This window comes from Brassica rapa, chromosome A06 (genome assembly GCF_000309985.2).
Source record: "Brassica rapa cultivar Chiifu-401-42 chromosome A06, CAAS_Brap_v3.01, whole genome shotgun sequence".
Lineage (NCBI taxonomy): Eukaryota > Viridiplantae > Streptophyta > Magnoliopsida > Brassicales > Brassicaceae > Brassica > Brassica rapa.
The window spans coordinates 12,789,274-12,809,838 of NC_024800.2; the positions used below are offsets into that span (position 1 = coordinate 12,789,274).

The following is a 20,565-nucleotide window of genomic DNA, read 5'->3' on the forward strand; positions in this document are numbered from 1 at the left end:
TTTCACGAGATTCTTATTAGTTTTTAGCATAAATCATTAATTTATTAATTTAAATAATATAAAACTATTTCAAATTTTCAAACTGGAATTACAATTATAATTATTTTACACAAGTTAGGACCAATTCTTATTTTCATATGATGTAAGATGTTTTAAAATTTTATAGTTTCATTTTTCTCATTCATTCTAAATTGTCTCGATTATAGTTTTTGACATATATATTTATGTACTTTTGATATTTTTTTTAGTTGGAATTCTATATTTTCCTTTCTTTCTTTGAGTTTGAAAGACTAGGAGCAAGTCGGTTTTGTTTCATGGAGTTTGGAATTATGAATTAAGTATTCTGAATTACTTCTGTAGTTATTCCCCGTGTATGTTTAATTATTGTTTAATCTATAAGAAAAATATGCTTTGATATTAAGTTTAGAGGGTTGCATATGTAATCATGTTATGAAACGACTATATATATATATATATATATTTAATTAATAATTATATTTATCATTATATAATTAACCATAATTTAACTTTAACAATAAAACTATCATTATCTATTTTTCTTTTATTAAAAGTAAACTTATGAAATATTAAGATAAATCAATGTATATATATTGATCAAGTAAACCAATGAAATATTGTCATTTTCTCAATTCGTTTAAAAAAAATTCTTCTAAATTATCATTGAACTTTAATTTTTATTTACTTTTTATTTATTTTGTTCTTGCTTGTATTTTGTGTGTTTTAGTGTTTTTTTGGTAATTTAATACATGTTTCTGATTCAAAAATACAAAGTAGATTAAGAGAGACCAAAAATTCACATTCTTAATTTACTTTATTATGTAGAATATTTGATATGTAATTATGCTCTTATATTCTCGTACTTTTATAGCTTTTTGTGTTAGGGAGACGTACACCAAAATAAAAATCGAAAAAACTAAAATGATTAAAAATAAGTTATCCTCATGTTTAAATCATAATATATATATTAATAACTATTAGTAAAAAGATTATGTCCGCATGTGCGGGCACAACAACTAGTTGCAAATATATCTAATTGATTTCGGACTTCAAAGTAAAGATTTTGGGGAGGGGGTAAAGATTTTATAGACAAAAAGAATTGATTTTATAGTTATAATAATGATTAATAATTAATTGTCAGTATGTCCCTATCTTTGGACGTAAAAACGAACTTTGATTAATCTTCTTTGGCGCTGATTAAAGTAAAAAACCACTTTGATGTTGTTCTGGGTAATTAAGTTTGGGTAATTAAGTTTGAATGAAATTGTTCTATTGCTATGAACAATGGCTGTTAGTTAATCTTTCTCTGTGAGTTGAATTACTCATAAAGTGTATATAACTTTGCTGTTTTTTTTGGGTAAAATATAAATTTGCTGTTGGTGTTGATATTTAAGTGAGATGATTTTGTGGGAAAGTCATATTATATGCACATTATTTGTTGGCGTATTCTTTAGTGGTTGTAACTATTTTAAGAAATTATTTAATACTTGGAAAAGATAAATTATTAAACATTACTTAAATATAGATTTATTTAATTTTCAGTGGCATTAGATTGTAAATATTGTGTAAGTTTGAGGGTTAGTCTAAATTTGTACTTCAATTTTAATAGATTAGATTGTGTTGATAGTTTTATTATTTTTTTGACGCTGATTTATTAAGATCTTACAATTACGATATGTTACAATTACGATATGAGAAAGATTACATAAATGATTTGACAACCGACAATACTATATGCCTTATGAAGATCTACGCCTAACTGCATCACCTGAGAAAGAGTGTTGATAGTTTTATTTTAAGTGTATATACATATATATACTTTGATAAATTTTAACTCATTTTAAAGATGATATCTAATATATACTTAACTTTTTTTTTCTTCTTTTTGAACACATATAAACTTAATTTTATTTTATTTATATTTTCTAGTGACAAAAACACCCATGCAATACACAACAACAGGGCAAAAATCAAAGGTTACTTCAGTATTTTCAAAATTTATGTCTTCAGGGCTCTCCTGTGTCTGGAATTTTGGATAAATCCTTCACACTGATCGGCAATTGAAATTATTGAAGATTTCCTTCTCAAAACAGAAGGGAATACACTGTAATTGTCGATGGGTTCCATGGGCCAAAAGGTAAAATGGAGCTGGAGCTCAGCCTTAATCGGAGCAGCATCTGCCGCAGCAGCAACTTCTCTCCTCAGCGCCAAGCCAAAGGATCCAACTTTCCACCTTATCTCCATAGACCTAACCTCACTCAAACTCAACCTCCCAGTCCTCGACGCTGAATTAATGCTCACCGTACACGTCACAAACCCTAACATCGCAGCCATCCATTACTCCTCCACAACGATGTCGATTCTATACGACGGCACGGTCCTTGGCACGGCGGAGGTCAAAGCTGGTTCGCAGCCGGCGAGATCGTGTCAGCTTCTTAGGTTACCGGCGCGTCTCGACGGGATGGAGCTTGCGCATCACGCGCGGAAGTTCTTTGCTGACGTGGCGAAGAGGGAGATGAAGCTTGAGGCTAAGCTTGATATCGAAGGAGCGGCTAAGGTTTTGTGGTGGGACCATAGTTTTAGGGTGCACGTGGATAGTTTTGTTACTGTTGATCCGGTCTTTCTCGATATTATTGGTCAAGAGAATAGATCTCAGATGGATTTGCTTCTTGCTTAAAAAATAATATGTTAAGTTTAATGATAATATGTTGTTTCATAGTTAGTCATTTATCTCATGTTTTTAGTTATTGGATAAGGCTTTCAAAGTCATATTTGTTTAATAAATTCGACTTAACCAAACCAATAAGCTGTTGGTCTAGTAGTAAAAGATTTGTTTAGTGTGCATTCGGTCACTCGGATTCAATTTGTACTGAAAAAAGACTATTTACATTGTCTGGATTTCGGACAAAAAATTGAAATTTACTTTTTTTTACTGTTAAGATATTGATCCAAGTTCTTTACGGCTTAACTAATGATCTACGAATCGATCTCGATCTTGAAATCTAGAACGCAATCAAAACGAACAACACACGCTAGATGTTTACCCGGTGTTCACCGCACTTCTCTGATGTGGAGAACCCGCTATACTCACCGGAGCTATCTCAGCTAGGAATTCACTATAATCGTTGAGATTACAAGTGTTCGATATCACAACCTTGATACCTTTTGTTCTTCCTGCAGCTATTACAAGCACATACACAAGGAATTGACCGGAGAAGATTACATTAGTGACTACGACGGAGATGACAGTTTTTCAACCTCCAGTTCCTCCGATGACGACGGCAGATTGCAGAATGAACCGTAGAAAGCACAACGACCTAAAGAGTTTTGATCACTACCAGATCTCTCTGATCTTGATCTCGTTTTCTCCTTCCAGCTACGCGTAATCTCTCCTTTCTCTCTTCTCTCTGTATTGCTTCTTCTCGTCTCTGTGTCCGAAACGAAGAAGACGACTCTGTAACAAACTCGTCGGGTCCCACTTGTAACAACCTTCTCAACTATGTAAAACACCATGTTTCACTTCGCCTTCTCCATCAGATTAAAGCCCATAAACCTGAATCTTTTCCGATAGCTAAAGCCCAATGACATAATACGACACCGCTTCACAAATCTCCACCTTGTCGATTAGGTCATTCAAACGTAACCCTTTCCGCCAAACAGTGTTCATCCCTGAGAAGCCAAAACCATGTCGGAATCTCCTCAGAACAGACGTACCGGTTCAAACGACCATTGCGAATCAAACGATATTCCCTTTCAGATTCCTCAAGAATCAATTGGAAGCCCTGGCCCTTTGTTCTTCAACCCTGAGTACACGAGATCCCCAACTCTCACTCTTCCAGAAAATTTCAAACTACCATAAACACCTCCACCTCTTCCACAAGTTGAACTCGAAAGACAGATGACTCTAAATCCATCTGAAACTCCTGAATCTCCACCTCGAAGACAAACCAATCTTGAGTACTGTAAGTAGACATCTCTCCACTAGCTCAAACCTCTCTGACAAAATAGAACTGATGAATTCGCTTCACCTTTTTTCCTCTTTCAGTCAACGAGCATCTGAACATCTTTGGAGAGACTCCAGTAACCCAGCGGAAGATTCCAAGTTCTACAGCTTTCTTCTATTTGTTAGTTAGAACCCGTTGTTTGACCAAGAACAAATCACTAACCCATTTGCTCTCTGTCTTTTCATGTACTCCTTCTGATGAGACAACCAACAACAGAGTCATCTCGGAGTACTTCTGATGTAGATCACGTATTCTAAACATAGTAGATTTAATAAAAAAATGAATTTCATTTTCTGCTTTGTAGAATGCTAATTCTACTTTATATAGAACAAAATCTGAAATTATGATTTAAACATTTTAGAACTAAAAAAAATACGACTAAGTTCATATATGTATTTCATCACTAGTTACTATTTTTCAATTTTTTTTAAGTTTGTAAAACTATTTATTTAATTTATTTTCAAAAATACTAAAAAGCATTAAAAGAAATGGTATAAAATTGAAATTAGTTCAATGGTACATAGTTACCATATTTTTGCATGAAAAAACAATTTTCCCCTTAAACATTTTGTAAATTTTCTCATTATATCCAATAAAATGAGCACCACCGAGTTCTATCAAAAGAAAAAAAAAGTACCACCGATTCTGATTACCCACTCTGGTTGGGTAAAACGCTCATATGCTCTTAATGAGGCAAAATTCATTATGTCATACTCTTACTTATTATGTCATACTCTTATTTATACAGATATTCTTCATATTGATGGTTAATGTCGAAAGTGTCATTTTTGGCTAAACCAATCAAAATCATTCTCTCTCCTACTCTATCTTCTTCCTTTCTCTCTCCACTGTAGATCTCAATCCAGATTTGTTCAAGCTCCATTCAATTTGGCATTCATCTACTCCATTAATTCATTCGTGAAGAATTAGAAACTTTAACTTCAAATTCGTGTTAATAATTAACTAATTGAACATCGGTCTCGATCTATTTGGATAATTAAAAACACTGGTATAATCATAAGAAATCATAATAGATTAGTATTTTGATTTAAAAAATTAGAAAACCTAGTAAAACTTGGTATGAACGAAATAGTATAACTATGTATAGTTATGTATTACTATAATCGTACAACCTATATAACTAAGTAAAATTTTACTAGCAAAACTGTATAACAAGGTGAAAATTTTACTGGATAAATTGTATACCTTGGTATAATTATATTGGTAAAAATGTATAATTTGGTAAAATTTTATGGCTAAACCGTGCAGCTTATTTTAACTTGATTGTTAATCATTTTGATTTTTACAGGAGACGACGAGTTCTTTCACAAACATACATTTTGATCATGAAAGATACTATAATAAAGCTGGAGATAGTTATGAATGGATTCCAAACGCATGTAGCTTGTATGCTAGCGGATAGGATATGCAGAAAGATGACCATAAATCCATGTACAAAGAAGCTGAATTTGAGTTATATTTCATTGTTAGTAAAATCTAAGAAGAAATTGAAGAAGCATAACGACATCTTAAGGTGACTGAGTCAGTGGAAGATGTTGTTATTCGAGATAGAGACAATGTAGGTATTGGTTTGGTTGTACAATTAATCATAAACACAAACAACAAAGTTAGTGTGTTAGAAGAAGAAGTTCTACTTCTTAAGGCTACTATGAAGACTGAGAAACCCTATAGTGGAAGGAAAATAATGATAGTTCTATGATGTCTTATTTCTAGTAGTTACAGAATTTGGATGTATAACTAATCAAAACTTGTATCACATTAATGGAATGTAAAGTTTTTCAAGTTTTAACAAATTTACACAAACAGAAATATGAAACTATGACAAATTTTTACCGACAAAACAAAGTAATCTCAAGATCTACAAAGTGACAAACAAAAATGGAAAACTTTCGCAAAGTTTTACCGAGTTACACAAATATAAATAACAAAGTTCTTACCAAGTTACCAAGTTACAAAAATTTGTATTGGTTGAGAATGATTGATTTTTTTTTTCTTTGTCACTTGTATTGGTTGCCAATGGTTGATTTTTTCTTCATTGCTTCTTTCTCGCTTCGCTGATTCTCACGATATTTTTCCACTATCACTTCTACCGCTTTGATCTCCTACACTTTTATCTACACTCTATTTTCATCTCTCCACTACCTAAACCACCATCCTTCTCACTTTGTTCTATGTCTCTACCATCAGAAGTCGGATGGTGTCATTTTCGTTTTTTTGAAAGCAGCACTTCATAGAAAAATGTAACTATCAAATTAAATCATCATCATAAAATTCACAAAGTTTTACTAAGTTATACCATTCTTGGTTCGTTTTTCTTCTCTTTCGATAGATAATTTGTGGTTTGTTATTTCATTATTTTTTTTCTGGAGAAAAATTCGATTCGTCTTTTATTTGATGATTATTCTTTCTTATGTGATAAAAAGATGAAAGAAAATAAGTTTGATTTGTTTCATTGAAGAAATAAAAAGAATGAGTAAAACTTAAAAAGACTTAGTTGTGTCTAGATTTATATATTTGGATCCAAATTTAACGGGTGGGTATAGTTTGGGTTTGGATTATCCGCCGGATAATTTTATAAATAACTAGATTTCGCGTGTAGATCTTTTAATAATTTTCATGATTTAAATAAATATTAAATTAAAAAAAAGAAAAAAGAGAGGAGCATGTGAGAATTTTTTTTTTCCAAAGTAAGACTACTACAGCAATTGATTCAGTCTGGTTAGTTGTACATAACTGATTTGAGGAAAAGAAACAATTTCACAACCCGAAATAGGAACCAAAGTTTGTGATACCAAATCACATCACATATTCACATCCAGTCACTGGGAATGGCATATCGTAGGGTTTTACTCTCTCACCTCAGCCGTTCACGCCACTCTTGTTCCTCTTCTCTCTCTCCTCCTCACCATGTCTCCTCGGCACCGTCGATGGCGCTTGGTCTTTTCCAATCGCGGCTGTTTTCCAGTCCCACGGACCTGGGCAGTGGATTAGACTTGGGGCAGGAAATGATCGGAGCTACTGCGGCTAGCCATGATATATTGACCCGACATGTGATCTCGCTGCTTGATTCATACCACGACCTCACTGGGTTGCCCTGGTAAGTAAGACATAGCTTTTCTTGAAAGATCGTTTCTAGTTGATTTGACTCAGATGGAATTGCCAGGTGGGTCGTGATTGCTACGTCTACGGTGGCTTTCAGAACGGCTTTGCTTCCTATCCTCATTTTGCAGCGGAAGCAAACAAAAACCATTTCACACTTCTTACCCAAGTGTGAGCATTTTATTAGAGCATTGGTGGTGTGTGTTCACTTCATATCTTGTTTGCTAACAGTTTGATACTTGTTTTCTAGTACCGCCTTTTTGGCCTCCAAAGGGTTCAGGAAGGAGTGTTGTACAACAGTTGATGCTCTTTCGGTCTGAAAGGAAAGCTCTCGGCTGCCCTTCCTTCTTTTGGATTCCTGCTTATTTCTCCATCCAGGTGATGATGATGCCTTAATCCCTCCTTGTGGATGTAAACAGTACTGCTTCTGGAAGGACTGTAAATGTACTTCTTTGAGTGGGGAGATAAATTATAGGCAGCGGCTTACTCCTCTCCTCCTTGTTGTTCCTGCAGATCTCATGTTTTTTCTTGTGGATAACTAGCATTAGAAGAATGTCACTTGATCATCATCCTGGCTTTGATACGGTAGGTATTGTTTACTCTAGGACTTTGTCATTTGGTGAGCGGTTTAATATGCCGTTGAGTCCTTTGTTGCAGGGTGGGGCTTTATGGTTCCAGAATTTGACTGAAATTCCAAACGGTCTTTATGGTCCACTTTTCCCCTTTTTGATTGCTGGTTTGCATTACACCAACACTCAGGTATTATTTACTCTTGTTTCTTCTTTTATTCAATCATCTGGATCCTAGCTTGTTTGAAATATATATATACATTTTCTTGCAGATCACTTTTTCAGCTTCTTCAGTTCACAAAGTTGATAAATTTGCGCAATTAGCAAAAGTGAGTCCTCGTCGTCCTCTGTACTGCAATTTAATAATAGGAATGCTGTATATGAACATATACATTTTGTTGGACTTTTTGGTCTGACAAGTAACCATCCTGGCACCAAGTTAAATACCCAATTGCTCCCGATAAAGGAAGATCAAGTGTTTCGTTTGACATTTGATTGGTGTTTCTGTTTTCTTCTGCAGACTTACAAGATATTTTTGAACTTTTTGACATTTGCTCTTTATTTCCTTGCATTCCAAATGCCCCAGGTATATTAATCTTTCTGACATTTGCTCTTTATTCCTGTTTTCGGTTCGTTACTGTATTTTGATACGGTTTCACCTTAATATCTCCAACTGAGTTCTCTTAAAATTCAAAACTCCCATTCACTTAGACTCTTATCACTTTTGTAAAACTCTTAAAAATTAGTTGTTCGAACTATACTTGTCATGTGTAATTTCCATTTTTAACGTAGCGTCTGGGTCAGTTTTGTTTAATAGCTACTGCTCAAGTTCTTACAACTCTCTGGAACCCTTTTCACTCCATTCTTTCTAACGGTTCAAAATTTGTATTTCTTCTTATTTTGTTTCACAATTACTTCTCAGGGAAGTCTGCTTTACTGGTCTACCAATTTATCATTCAGCATAGCTCAGGTTTGTTCTAATGATTCCATTCTAAGATCTACTAAATCAGTTTGACTTGTTGATGGTATCTATCGAGAAATTGTGTTTTTATCAATCGGGACAGTATTTCTTTGGACCAAAAATAGATTGAAAAAAAAAGCGAGGGGCTCAATACTTTCTGTCTCGAATTAGATTAATAATTTCGTGAAAATGGAGCAGAACAAGTATTACTGAGGATGTTCTTAGTTTTGAATTCATGTAAACTAAAAACCGAATGAAAAGATAGGGAGGAATGACGTGGCATTTTACTTAAGGATCTAAGGGTTTGGTGGCCCTAATCTACTGACATAGTATAAGTAATCAGTACAAAGTTTAGTAAACTCTGTCTAGGGGAACTTGTCTTAAGCTGGTTTAGGGTACACAAAAATTAACCTAGGAGGAACTCCTCAGCCTTTAAATCCATCTCTTATGAGCAATACTATCTGATTTTCTTTCTTTGTTTATAATGGTTCCAGTCTCTGTTGGCAACACCTCTACTTTCCCATTTATAGTATTTAGTTACCACTTTGGATCTCTCATTTAGTGTATTGGGTGTGCAGCAATCAATCATCAAACATCCTGTTGTAAGTGCTAAGTTGGGTCTACAAGGAGATGACACTGTGCAGAAAGAGGCCGGAAACCCTATACTAACAAATATAGAAGAAGCAAAACTCACTGATCCATCTTCGAAAGGACGCATGATCTCGGGGCATGATTTAACCCCTAAGGAGCTGGTTGCTGTAAGTCAATGTCGTGGAGTGGGATATTCTAATAATAGTTAAGCCTTCCACATCTTTGTTTCTATTGTTAACATGTTTTTACAACAGCTTTCTGCCAAATACTTATCTGGAGGGCAAAAGGAAAAATCAATTCCTCTATTAAGGTAAGTATGCCCAGCTATGATTTCTTGTGAGGCCTAGTTGTGGTTTTCGATGTGACTCTTCTTGTGTGTTTCTTTTTTTCAGATTGGCATTAGAAAAAGATCCTGAATATCTTCAAGCTATGGTTATTCTTGGTCAGGCTTTATATCAGAAAGAACAGTTTGCTGAAGCTGCAAAATACTTAGAGCGGGCTGCTTCAAAGGTGTGAGTTGATGCTCTTTGATCTCATTCTTACATACATTTTATAAGAAAATGTATTAATATGAGGTACTTCTGTTTGTTCCCAGCTGATTGATGCCTGTCCAACAGAAGTTGAAGAAGTCGATCTTTTGATTGTTGCATCACAATGGGCAGGTGTCTCCAATATACGCCAGGTACATCATTCACTGGCCGCTTGCTTTTCATCTATCATTGGATGTATACGTTGATGTGAAGAAACTCAAAATAACATTCATGGCTTCAGGGGAAGACATCAGAGGGAATTACACACCTTGAAAGAGTAGCGAACATGGAAGAGCCTGATGATCCCAAGAGCAAAGCTCATTACTTAGACGCATTGGTGCTCTACTCAAGGTAAAAAAAAAGAAAATAAAAGAAAAGCTTTTCTTCGAGACAGAACTCTCTGTTTGATAGCTTTGTGTGTACGCAGTGCTATTTTCAACGAAGGAAGGAGAGAGGAAGCAGCAAAGTGTTTGAGAAGAGTCGTGGCTTATGATCCATCGTTCCAAGAATTATTGAAACAATGCGAGGAAGAGGATGATAGCATTCCCAGTGCCGATTCCACTTCTACATCTAACTCTACACACAAACATTCATAACTTTCTCTCTTTTTTATTTTGTTTCTTGCTGATCTTCTGAGTGGATTCGCCATTTTTGAAATTGATTTTTTCGTATTTACTTGTCGTTTTCACTTTTCGGATGTGGGAAGCTTGTTTTCTTTTATTCTGTTAAAATAAGCCTGTCCTCGAATAATGTGTTATTAGAAGCAAAATAGCTAACTTTTATCTTTTCTCAACGTGTATAAAATAGAAGCCTGGCAAGCCGGCTCAAAGCATATCTGCACCTGCATACCTGGACCATGTGAACAATCAATTTTTTTAAAAAGTTCTCTTTTTTTTTTTAATGAAATTTTGAATTTATTGATCATCATCAAGGAGAATTGATAAATAATGCCATTTTAGAAAAAAATAAGGTTATGTATATCAATTTATAGGAAGAAAGGAGATATTTTTAGGAACAATTCTATACTTACTCAAAGACCTCAAACCATCTTCTTAGAAGTCTTTCAAGTCTGTAATTTGCCTTGTAACCCAAAAAGAGATCCTATTCATGACTACATTATTAACTATACTGATCATCTGTCATGTTTACTTCTGCCCTTGCTGATGCCTTCTTAGATTTCTTTCATGTCAGACATGATAAATCACCACTTGAAAAGTAGGTCTATGAGAATCTGATCTATTTGAGTAGATGCTCCTTCACGAACAAAACTTAGTATATCTGACCAATCTGGGTTGATTCTCCTTTCTATGAGTTTATCTGCAACTCTGTCCTAGATAGTGTATGAATAGGGACACGCGAAAAACATGTGATCACGAGTCTCATCCTTTTCATCACACATGACGCATCCTTGCGTAATCCTCCATTGCCTCATTCGATCGCTAGTAAAGAGCCTATTCTCAATTGCAAACCAAATAATAAAAGTAAATCTAGGAATGCCTTGGTTGAACTACACACAACAACTCTGGTTCACTTCTGCTTTCTTACAACGTATTTGTTCCCATGTTCTTGTAGCAAAGAAGTAATCCTTATAAACTTCAGTATCATGCCTCCAAAAGAATTTTTCATCTCCCAACCGCTGATCAGAGACATGTTTTGCTTGAATTTTGGTGTGAAGCTCTTGGAAATGACGACTCCTCTTCCCCCCTTACACTCCACTTGTCTTGTAGAACAGCAACACACACCCTTGCACTTCGAACAATCCCAAGATAACGTGTGCCAATTGCACCTGTTACATCAATTCAGAGATTTGTCAAAAATTGATCTAAATTTAATTTTAAGTGTAAAAATATATTTTAAATTCAATCAAATGCAAAGTAATTAAAAAGAAAGTAGTAGTAAAACCATTTCCTTATAACAAAAAAACATATAATTACTTTTACAATTATAACAAGGGCCCCCTTATAACAATGGAGAAACTTCTCATCTTAGTGAAGTTTTTATATATTTAATTTAAAAAACAATTTATAAGATTTATAAAAATATTTTTATGAAGACATGTAAATTTTAAAAATTAAAATTATGATTTGCTAGAATTGAATTGTTTTCAACATAGATGACTGAATATAGATTGCAAGTCATGCTTGTCCTTGGTTTAGGGTTTGATAATAGATGTTGTAGTATTGTTTATATTTTTAGGATTAGATTTTAGAATCTTAGAAAATTTTAAAAATTCAATTGGATATGTGATTAGTTTTATATATATTGAAAACCTTATAAGTTGATGTAGGTTTCTAAGTGCTTTTAATGAAGCACTGATAAACTAATCACATATATGTCAGATGACTTCGAACAGCTTTCAGATGATGCAGTAGAGCCAATGCAAGTTGATAAGATTTCTGAGAGGAGAACTTTGAGGAAAAGAAAGGAAAAGGTTCCTAAGTATCTCAAGCGAAGAGTTAAAGAGAAGGAGATGGACAGCTTTACCAAAAGAGTTCTCCGGATACTCTTGGACAAGCCATTCGAGGAGGCTTACTTTACCCACAAGCTGTGAATGTTCTTCAGGGAAACCAAGGAAACTGAGCAGAACATACATAGGATCTTCGACCAGATCAGAGAGAAGATGAAGTAGATGATTACACTGAAGAAGAAGAGTGATCATGGGAAATTTGCAGTACCTTTCTTGGTTAAGGGTATTGAATTTCCATGTGCAATGTGTGACACAAGTTCATCAGTCAGCATACTACCCAAGGTAATGATAGACCATCTGGGTCTGAAGATAGAATGTTCACATGATTCATTCACTTTTGTCGATCATTTTACGAAGAACTCAGGAGGAATCATCAGAGACCTTGAGGTGCAGATTGGAAACACACTAGTTCCAGTTGACTTCCATGTCCTGGAAAACAAGCAAAACAAAAATCATTCTCAACTGCTTGGGAGAGCTTTCATGGCCACTGTAGGAGCAGTTTGCAACATGCAGACAAATCAGTTGTGTCTGACACTGATAAATCCTGATGTTCACTATGATCCAGAGTTATGAGACCACAAACGTCCGACACTGGGGTTACCACATGATTCGTTGCAGCATGCCACTGCAAGTATGATGATGAATACGAAACCGAGTATTCAGGATCGATTGATAGCGGGACTCCACCATCAATCGACATTGACATTCATCTACCGATCGATAACATGTCCAGAGAATCGATAGACATCAATCCCGCGAATGAGACTTTCACTTTGCCATCACACTGCTATCCACGCTTTGACGTTGCTACACAGCCTCAGACAGCGATTGATTACCACTACAGTGACACGATCAGCAGACAAAAAAATTATTCTTTTGGTAGTTGGGCAGAGGAGAGCTTTCATGAGAGTTTTGCAGTGAACACTGAACTACCTGAGACGAGATATGATGAGTATGACGAGGACTACCACAAAGAGAAGAACATTGAGTGCCATGGTCTTGCCATGGGTGATAGAGGACTTCTCCATACATCGTCTGCAGATGTAACGTCAACATCGATCGACAGCAAGCCTACGCCATCGATCGACGTCAAAACCCAAAACCATAGAGGAGCAAAGGCAACACCCTTTGCCCTAACCTATTGATCAGGAATCTGTCTCAGCCTTCACCCGCCAACGATCAACAGCAGCAACAACCCATCGATCTTTATCCATTACAAACATCTATTCAAAGAACATTTGAATAATAATAATGATTATGATCTAAATCCTGATGAATTTGGTTTTTTTTTCAAAGATTCAGCAGGACGAGCACGAGGAATGGATGATAGTATCCTCAATGTCCCATGCACGGATCCGACCTCTTTTGTCAACTGAAGAAAGAATCTGCTATTTTACCATAGATCGACAGAAGACCCTTGTCATCGATCGACGGTTTGGCCGCGCCAGAGCAGAACAACTACAACAAAGCAGAGATTGATGAGCTATTAAATGAAATCTACGGAGTTATCAGAACTCCAGATGATTTTCATTCAAAGAGGCTCGATGACATCTACTACGTGTTCGACAACAGTATCAATTGGTTGACCACATGCATGTATGCGATGAAGCAAAACCTAGCCATGCTTCAAAAACAACATGAAGTCGGCAAAGGCAGATCGAAATCGATCGATGCTCACACTTGACCATCGATCGACGCTAGCATCCAAACATCGATCGACGAAGGACTAGCACCATTCAAAGATAGGCTACAATCATTCACCTATCGGCTAGATGGTGTTTATTACCCACTACGTGATGGTGTAGACTTCCTGACCACACGCCCGGATGCTCTGCAACAGGAGATGGTTATGATTCAGAGACAACTTGATTTTCAAGCAGAACCGGCACCATCGATCGACAGAAGGACTCGACCATCGATCGACGACGACTACACAACAAGATGAAGCATGCTAGTTACCGAGAAGTCACTACATGATAAGCTTGATGAGATCACTTTCTTTCAATACTTGCTGAAAGAAGATGTCTACCATGAGCTGAAGGACATCTCAGAAACAACATATGCCAGAATTGGAATGCAACAGCGCAACATTAGGAATCTTTAGCATAGGATGCATGCAAGTGAGGTTGCTAGAGAAAGATTGAAGAATCAATGGTCCAGAGGAGATGAGTCCATAAGAAGCTTCATTGGCACTTGGTTCCAGATGAGCAAAGATGAAGTGGACACTTGCATACGACCAAGTGCTCACTTTGATCATTACTAGCCAAAAACAATCTCCAAAGTAAGCTAAATGACTATAACAAAGCCCTGAGTGGGAGACAATTCACTATTAGGTATTTCATATAGCTTTATTTATTCTATGTTATTTAATTTTGTTTTTACCTTATTGCAGGTCTAAAAAAATAGAAACCCAGAAAAACCAAAAAAGAGAACCAAGGAGAGGTTACTTGTCATCGACCGATGAGCCAAGATCGACATCACGACACCAGCACCGATCGATAGACGCATTCCTGTGTCGATCGACATCGACATCAGCGATCAGGTATACCGTTCTCCTTGTTACATTTAGTACTTATGATTTATATTCTCACCAAACTCCGGCTAGATATTCGCTGGTGACAGTGTAATTTAAGTTTGGGGGGAGGTTTACTAATATTATTTATATATGAGTTTTAAAAATGTTTTTATAAAGTTTTAATGAGTCAAGAAAGGGACAATGAACTTCTACAATTTTCCTTACTCATCTAACCACTCTTTAGCACCATTCTTATATTTATTGACTGCAGATTGTACTATAGATGCTAAAGTGGATCAGCCTACCAGTTATTCACACTTGCTGAGAATGTTTGGAAGAACCAAAGCTACCTCCAACTTAATTGAGTTTAACTTGCTTGTCTTGGGGCTTGGAATACATTGGATTGGAGTCCTCCTGCAAGTCTGTAAGGTATTAGACTTAGTGTCACTGATTTTCCTTCCACCTCTCTATGGGATCCTTATTTATAAAAGATTGAGATGATTTTCTGAGATGAAGTGGGGGTAGATACATTACCTATGACCCCATGATTCTAATTTAAAGGAATGATCATACATTATTTGGAAGCGAGGGATAGATACAACATCGATGACCCCACTATTCGCGTACAACTTTGCCCAAAAAAAACGGATTCAGAGAAGAGAGAAGAGAGAGGGAAATCAGAAAAGGTTACCTGCAACTCCAGATACTTGTTTAAGTTGATTCCATGTGTTCAGTGATCGATACTTCCAAGGTAAAGCTTACATCTTTTGTTTTTATGTATTAAATGAGGTTAGTAGAGGGGTTAGTCAAACATGATTAGTTAAGTTGTTGGATGAAAGAAATTGGTTGCTATACTAGGATATTGCATAAACAGTACTTCTAAGTTAAGATTGATTTGATGTGGTTGCAATATAGTTGAAGCGATGATAGTAAGTTCTTAAATTATGTGAGTCCCTGCAGTTTTCACACCGCTTCCAAAGAGACTGCTTGTTGTTTTACTTGAGGACAAGCAAAAGAGTAAGTCTGGAGGTGTGATATACTATGGATTTTACCCATTTTTAACCATGATATATAGGTGTTTTCCAATACATTAGAGTTGTTTTGGAGTCTTTCTAATATGTTTTCAGGTTTTGGAGTGATTTGGAAGAAAGTAGTGATTTTGGTGCATTTTGGAGATAAAATGATAAAGACCCGAAGTTGGCCATCGATCGATGGGCGAAGGCAACAATCGATCGACATACACTAAACCAGATTGGGTTGCAGCCAACTTAAAGCCCAAGTCCCATTAGAATTACCAGATTACCCCTGACGAGTTTTAACCTAATATTTATATCCTCTGCCATTGTTTTAGGCAATGCACGCTTTCATACTTTCTACTTTTCATATAGCAAAATACTTAGAGTCTTAGGTTTGGAGAGAAGATCCAAGAACTCCTTCAGATTTTTTGTTGGAACTACAGTTTCTTTATTCTATTCTATTTATCCAATTTACTTATTCTATTGTCATGAATTGCTTAGTCATGTCTGAGTAGTTCATCTTGTTAGATTTAGGGTTCAGATAATCATGAGGAATCATCCCAAAATATAGAATTGCTAAGTGTTAGGATATTAATCAACTAGACTTTTCTTATTGTATGTGTTCTAAAATAGCTAACTAGGACCTTGCCTATAGACATTAGGGCGCATTCAGAAGATTGGTTCATTGTCTGAAATAGTTTAGGTTGTGCTAGGATTGCTAGAAACAAGTGGAAGCTGATTTAGTTAACCTAGTGAACACGTTCAAACCCATTCGTAATGCTCCTTGGAAGGAACATCGATTAACAACTCACTAGTTGCATCGATCGACGTGATGAAAGGTGTATCGATCGACACCTCATTGCTGGACTCGGTCGACACTTTCTCAGGACCAACAAGCGATAGTTGAGGTCCTAAATCCGGCGATAGATAGTCTAAATATACGAAAGTTGATCGACTATTCTAATTGATTGTGTTCTAGAATATCCATATATATACTTAGTACTCTATATCTCTATAATCTTGATTGATGATACCACTCAAATTATCCTAAGGAGTGATTTATACTCTCTCAAATAAGAGGTCGGGTTGTAGTACTTAGGGATCAAATTCAGAGGGAGCTAGGGAACCTAAGAAATCTAATATAATTTGTTAAGCAAGATGGTTTTAGAGATTTAAATGTAAATTGCAGTTTAATATTGAACAAGTGTTTGTTCAATATGATTGGTTGAGGTTTTGGTGCTTAAAAATGAAATAGTTAGACTTAGGGTTCTTATTCAGGAAAATTGGGATTATAATCCTACAGATGCCTAATGAGTTGCATGCATGATAATGTAAAGATCAACTACTTAGTCAACGAGTCCATCAGCGTTCGCAATGTTTGGACTTGTCTATTAACTAGATTTAATGATCTCAACTCTCGTTATTTTGATCAATAGAAAGTGTCGATCGATAATCCTATAGGGATATCGGTCTATACACATTTTGCTCCGTCGATCGATTATTCAAGTATGATATCGATCGACGCGCTCTAGTCAAGTTTTATGCACGGGTTTAATAATAGCTTACTAAGCTCACTAGATCGGCTCTCGCCATGCTCATAGCAAGAAACATAGTTCAATTATAATGTTTTCAGGATGAGAATGAAGCTCTCGCCTTTATCAATCAATCCTAGGGCAAGTTCTAGGTAGCTAATCTAGACACAAGCATGAATGAACAATCCTAATGATGATTATCACAACTCAGCAATCTATAGTTGGGGCTAATCCCTCCTAACCTATTTAAACCCTATAATCTAACAATGGAACTACTCAGATATGGCTAAGCAATTCATAATTGAAATTAAGTATGAAGACTTCATTAGAATAGTAAATAGATATTAATGGAGTTCCAAACGAAATTCAATCTAGAGTTCGCCCTAAATTTTCTCTCAGACCCGCATCCCAAGGTGCGCCGTTTCGGATGGATCTCCTCCGTTCCAGCTCTGTCGCTCCTTCAGACTCCCTTTGAAGCAGCTCTGCTTCTCCTCCATGGCCCTTATGGTGAACGCTCCTCCTTCGTCGTTTTCCAGACCTCCTCCAGATCCGCCGCCGTACGAGTATCCTCCGCTTGAAGCTCTCTCTCCCGTCGTTCCACCGGAACCTCCAGACCCTCCCGACGTCGTCCCTCTTGTGCCGTCCAGTGACTCTCCTTGTGGACGCTTATTTCCTGTTGTGTGCAGGTCGTCTCCTTGTCAGGTCGTGGAAGGGTCTATTCTCAGATCTTGTCCCGACCTTCCACCCCACCCTCCTGTTACAGTCTTCCAGGTTCATCATAGCTTCCCTCTCTCCGCTTGCCTTTATTCTGTTGAATTGGTTGGAACGCGAGTTGTATGGGGGACTTTGAACTTGGGGTCAATGGTTTTAGTTGTTAATGTTCCGATGGACAGAGTTTCCGTCGGTTCTATCTTTGTCGCCTTGGAGCGATTTCTTCCTGCAGTATGTAGGTCCTTCATTGTATTCAGTCTGGTCTTTGGTGCTGTTATCTTGTGTTTCTCTTCTTTGTGGCAGCTGGAAGAAAAACCTAGTGACATATGTTACCTATTGAATATGATCTTGACGGGTATTGTTCTCCCGGTTGTCTCCTGTTTGGAGCTGTGTTTCTTCCCAATATTTCCTCTCGTATGGAGTGAATTGGAAGCTCAAGAGTTGCTGGTACTGAAAGGATTTTCCTCCCAGCTAATGCTCTCCTCTGCTGTTGATGCAGTGTCTGTGATCTTTTGGATTACACTTGGTACAGTTATTCAAGAAGCTTATGAAATCGTTGTCATGCGATTATTATGGTTTCTTTTAGTGATTTGTATCAATTCTATCTTCTATTTTATCAGTTTATCATTTTGGTTGGCTCTTTGTAGCCTTGTTGTATCCTCCTCTAATGGAGTTTAAACTCTTTTAAGATAAATGCAAGTTTGGTTTGATCAAAAAAAAAAAAAAAATTAATGGAGTTCCAATCACAAATTATAACTTTGAATCTTCTCTCCAATCTATCAAAATCCTAAAAACCATTATGTGAAAATAATAAAACTAGAAAAGCACACTTTGCCTCTAACATGGCGACAAAGCTTATATAATTAGGATAAAACACGTCAGGGGTAATCTTGTTAAATGGTAAAGACTTGGGCTTCAAGACTTGGTAAAGACGTTCGACACCACCTCTACTTCGTCGATCGAAACTTGTGACCGAGCAACGATCGACACTTCAACTCGAGTATCGATTGATACCAATCCACGAACATACAACATGGTCATCTGTGTAATGCCGCACATCACAAAATTGATACGCATGTGGCTGTAATCCCTGAGGCATCTGCTGCTGCTGAGGATGATAGAGTTCTTCGACAGATAACAGCTGTAGAATGGATCATGCCTAGTCAGTTCTACGCTAACAGATCTGCGATTCAACCTCCAGCAATCCAAGGAGCTGATATAAAACCCGCCGATGAAGTGAGTCAGCACCGTTTTCAAGGTCTTCCTCATGAAAACCCCTTGGACCATATTGAGAAACTTAAGGATTTTGTGTCTGGCATCCATGAGCATGAAGGAGTCAAACACTACATCCTCTGCAAGCTGTTCATATACTCTCTCTCTGGAAATGCGGTTAATTGGCTAAAACTCCTATCACCAGGATCTCTTACTACATGGAATGAGGTCAGAGTGTGTTTCTGCTTGAATTTTTAGATCACGCGAAGGCTGAAGAGATGATGAATAGAATTTGGACATTCTCTCAAGGACCTAAGTAAGCTTTCAGAAGCTCTTGGGACAAGTTTAGGAGATACCAGAGGGACTGTCCACATCATGGTTTCATGGAGGTTCAGCTATTGCAAATCTTCTGCATGGGCATTGATGTGCGATATAATATAATGTTGGATACTGCGCAAGCGAAGAAAACTCCGAGATAAAGACCCCTGAGAAAGCTAAGAAACTGATTGAGAACTTGGTGTCTACCAACAACACCAAAAATCTTGATTTGCACAAGATGAAATCGGCTGTAATAGATGGTGACAAGATGGTTGAAGCCGACATTGGTTCAGTACATGAAGTCTCATTGGTAGAACAGGCTGTAGAGAAAGATAAGAATCAACGCCATATTAAAAAGATGGAATCTATGATGGAACGAGTCCTAGAAATTCAGCAGAAGATGAGTGCATACTTGAATCTGAGGTTGGATGCTGTCCACAAAGAGCTATATGATTTATTTTCTATCCAATCTCAAACTGTATAACACTGGACATTGTTGTTTAAGTCTGGGGGAGGTTTCTTCTGATATTATGTTTTATTTTGAGCTTTAATCTAATGAGTTTTTATTGAGTTTTATAGAATCAAGAAGGGGATGATGAATTTTTTTAATTTTACTTATTATCTAATCACTCTCAACAGATTTTGTTATAATTATAAAATAAAATTCAAATTTATAGTTGGTTTATTATTAATGTAAATGATAAAATATAACATATTAACTAATATTTTCTAAGTGTTTCTGCTATGACTTGTCAATGGTAGATAAAAATATGATCATAAATTAATAGATTAGATACTTAATTTTAATTCATTTTTGTTAATCTATTTTAATTTTAATTTTTATTAAATGACTACTTTGTTTAACTTTTAATTTAATAATACGAATATTTTTATTTAAATTTTGTTTTTATTATAAAACTAGGTGATTTGCCCGCGATGCGGGCTTAAACATTTTCATAAGTTTTTGAAAAGCTTTTTACACTATATTCATTACTAAAATA

At 36.1% G+C, this 20,565-nt stretch overlaps 2 protein-coding genes across 2 annotated transcripts; both read left to right on the forward strand.

The window, feature by feature from the left end:
• Positions 1–1,783: 1,783 nt before the first annotated feature.
• Positions 1,784–2,855, forward strand: LOC103873645. The gene has a single exon (XM_009152049.3). The coding sequence runs from the start codon at positions 2,135–2,137 to the stop codon at positions 2,693–2,695; it is 561 nt and encodes a 186-aa protein (XP_009150297.1). The 5' UTR covers positions 1,784–2,134; the 3' UTR covers positions 2,696–2,855.
• Positions 2,856–3,521: 666 nt separating this feature from the next.
• On the forward strand, positions 3,522–10,582 carry LOC103873644 (ALBINO3-like protein 3, mitochondrial). Its single transcript, XM_009152048.3, has 14 exons — positions 3,522–7,140; positions 7,207–7,313; positions 7,393–7,520; positions 7,656–7,727; positions 7,800–7,901; positions 7,984–8,040; positions 8,232–8,297; positions 8,634–8,681; positions 9,251–9,430; positions 9,518–9,573; positions 9,656–9,773; positions 9,859–9,945; positions 10,035–10,144; positions 10,221–10,582. The coding sequence occupies exons 1-14, from the start codon at positions 6,872–6,874 to the stop codon at positions 10,387–10,389; spliced, it is 1,569 nt and encodes a 522-aa protein (XP_009150296.1). The 5' UTR covers positions 3,522–6,871; the 3' UTR covers positions 10,390–10,582.
• Positions 10,583–20,565: the final 9,983 nt, after the last annotated feature.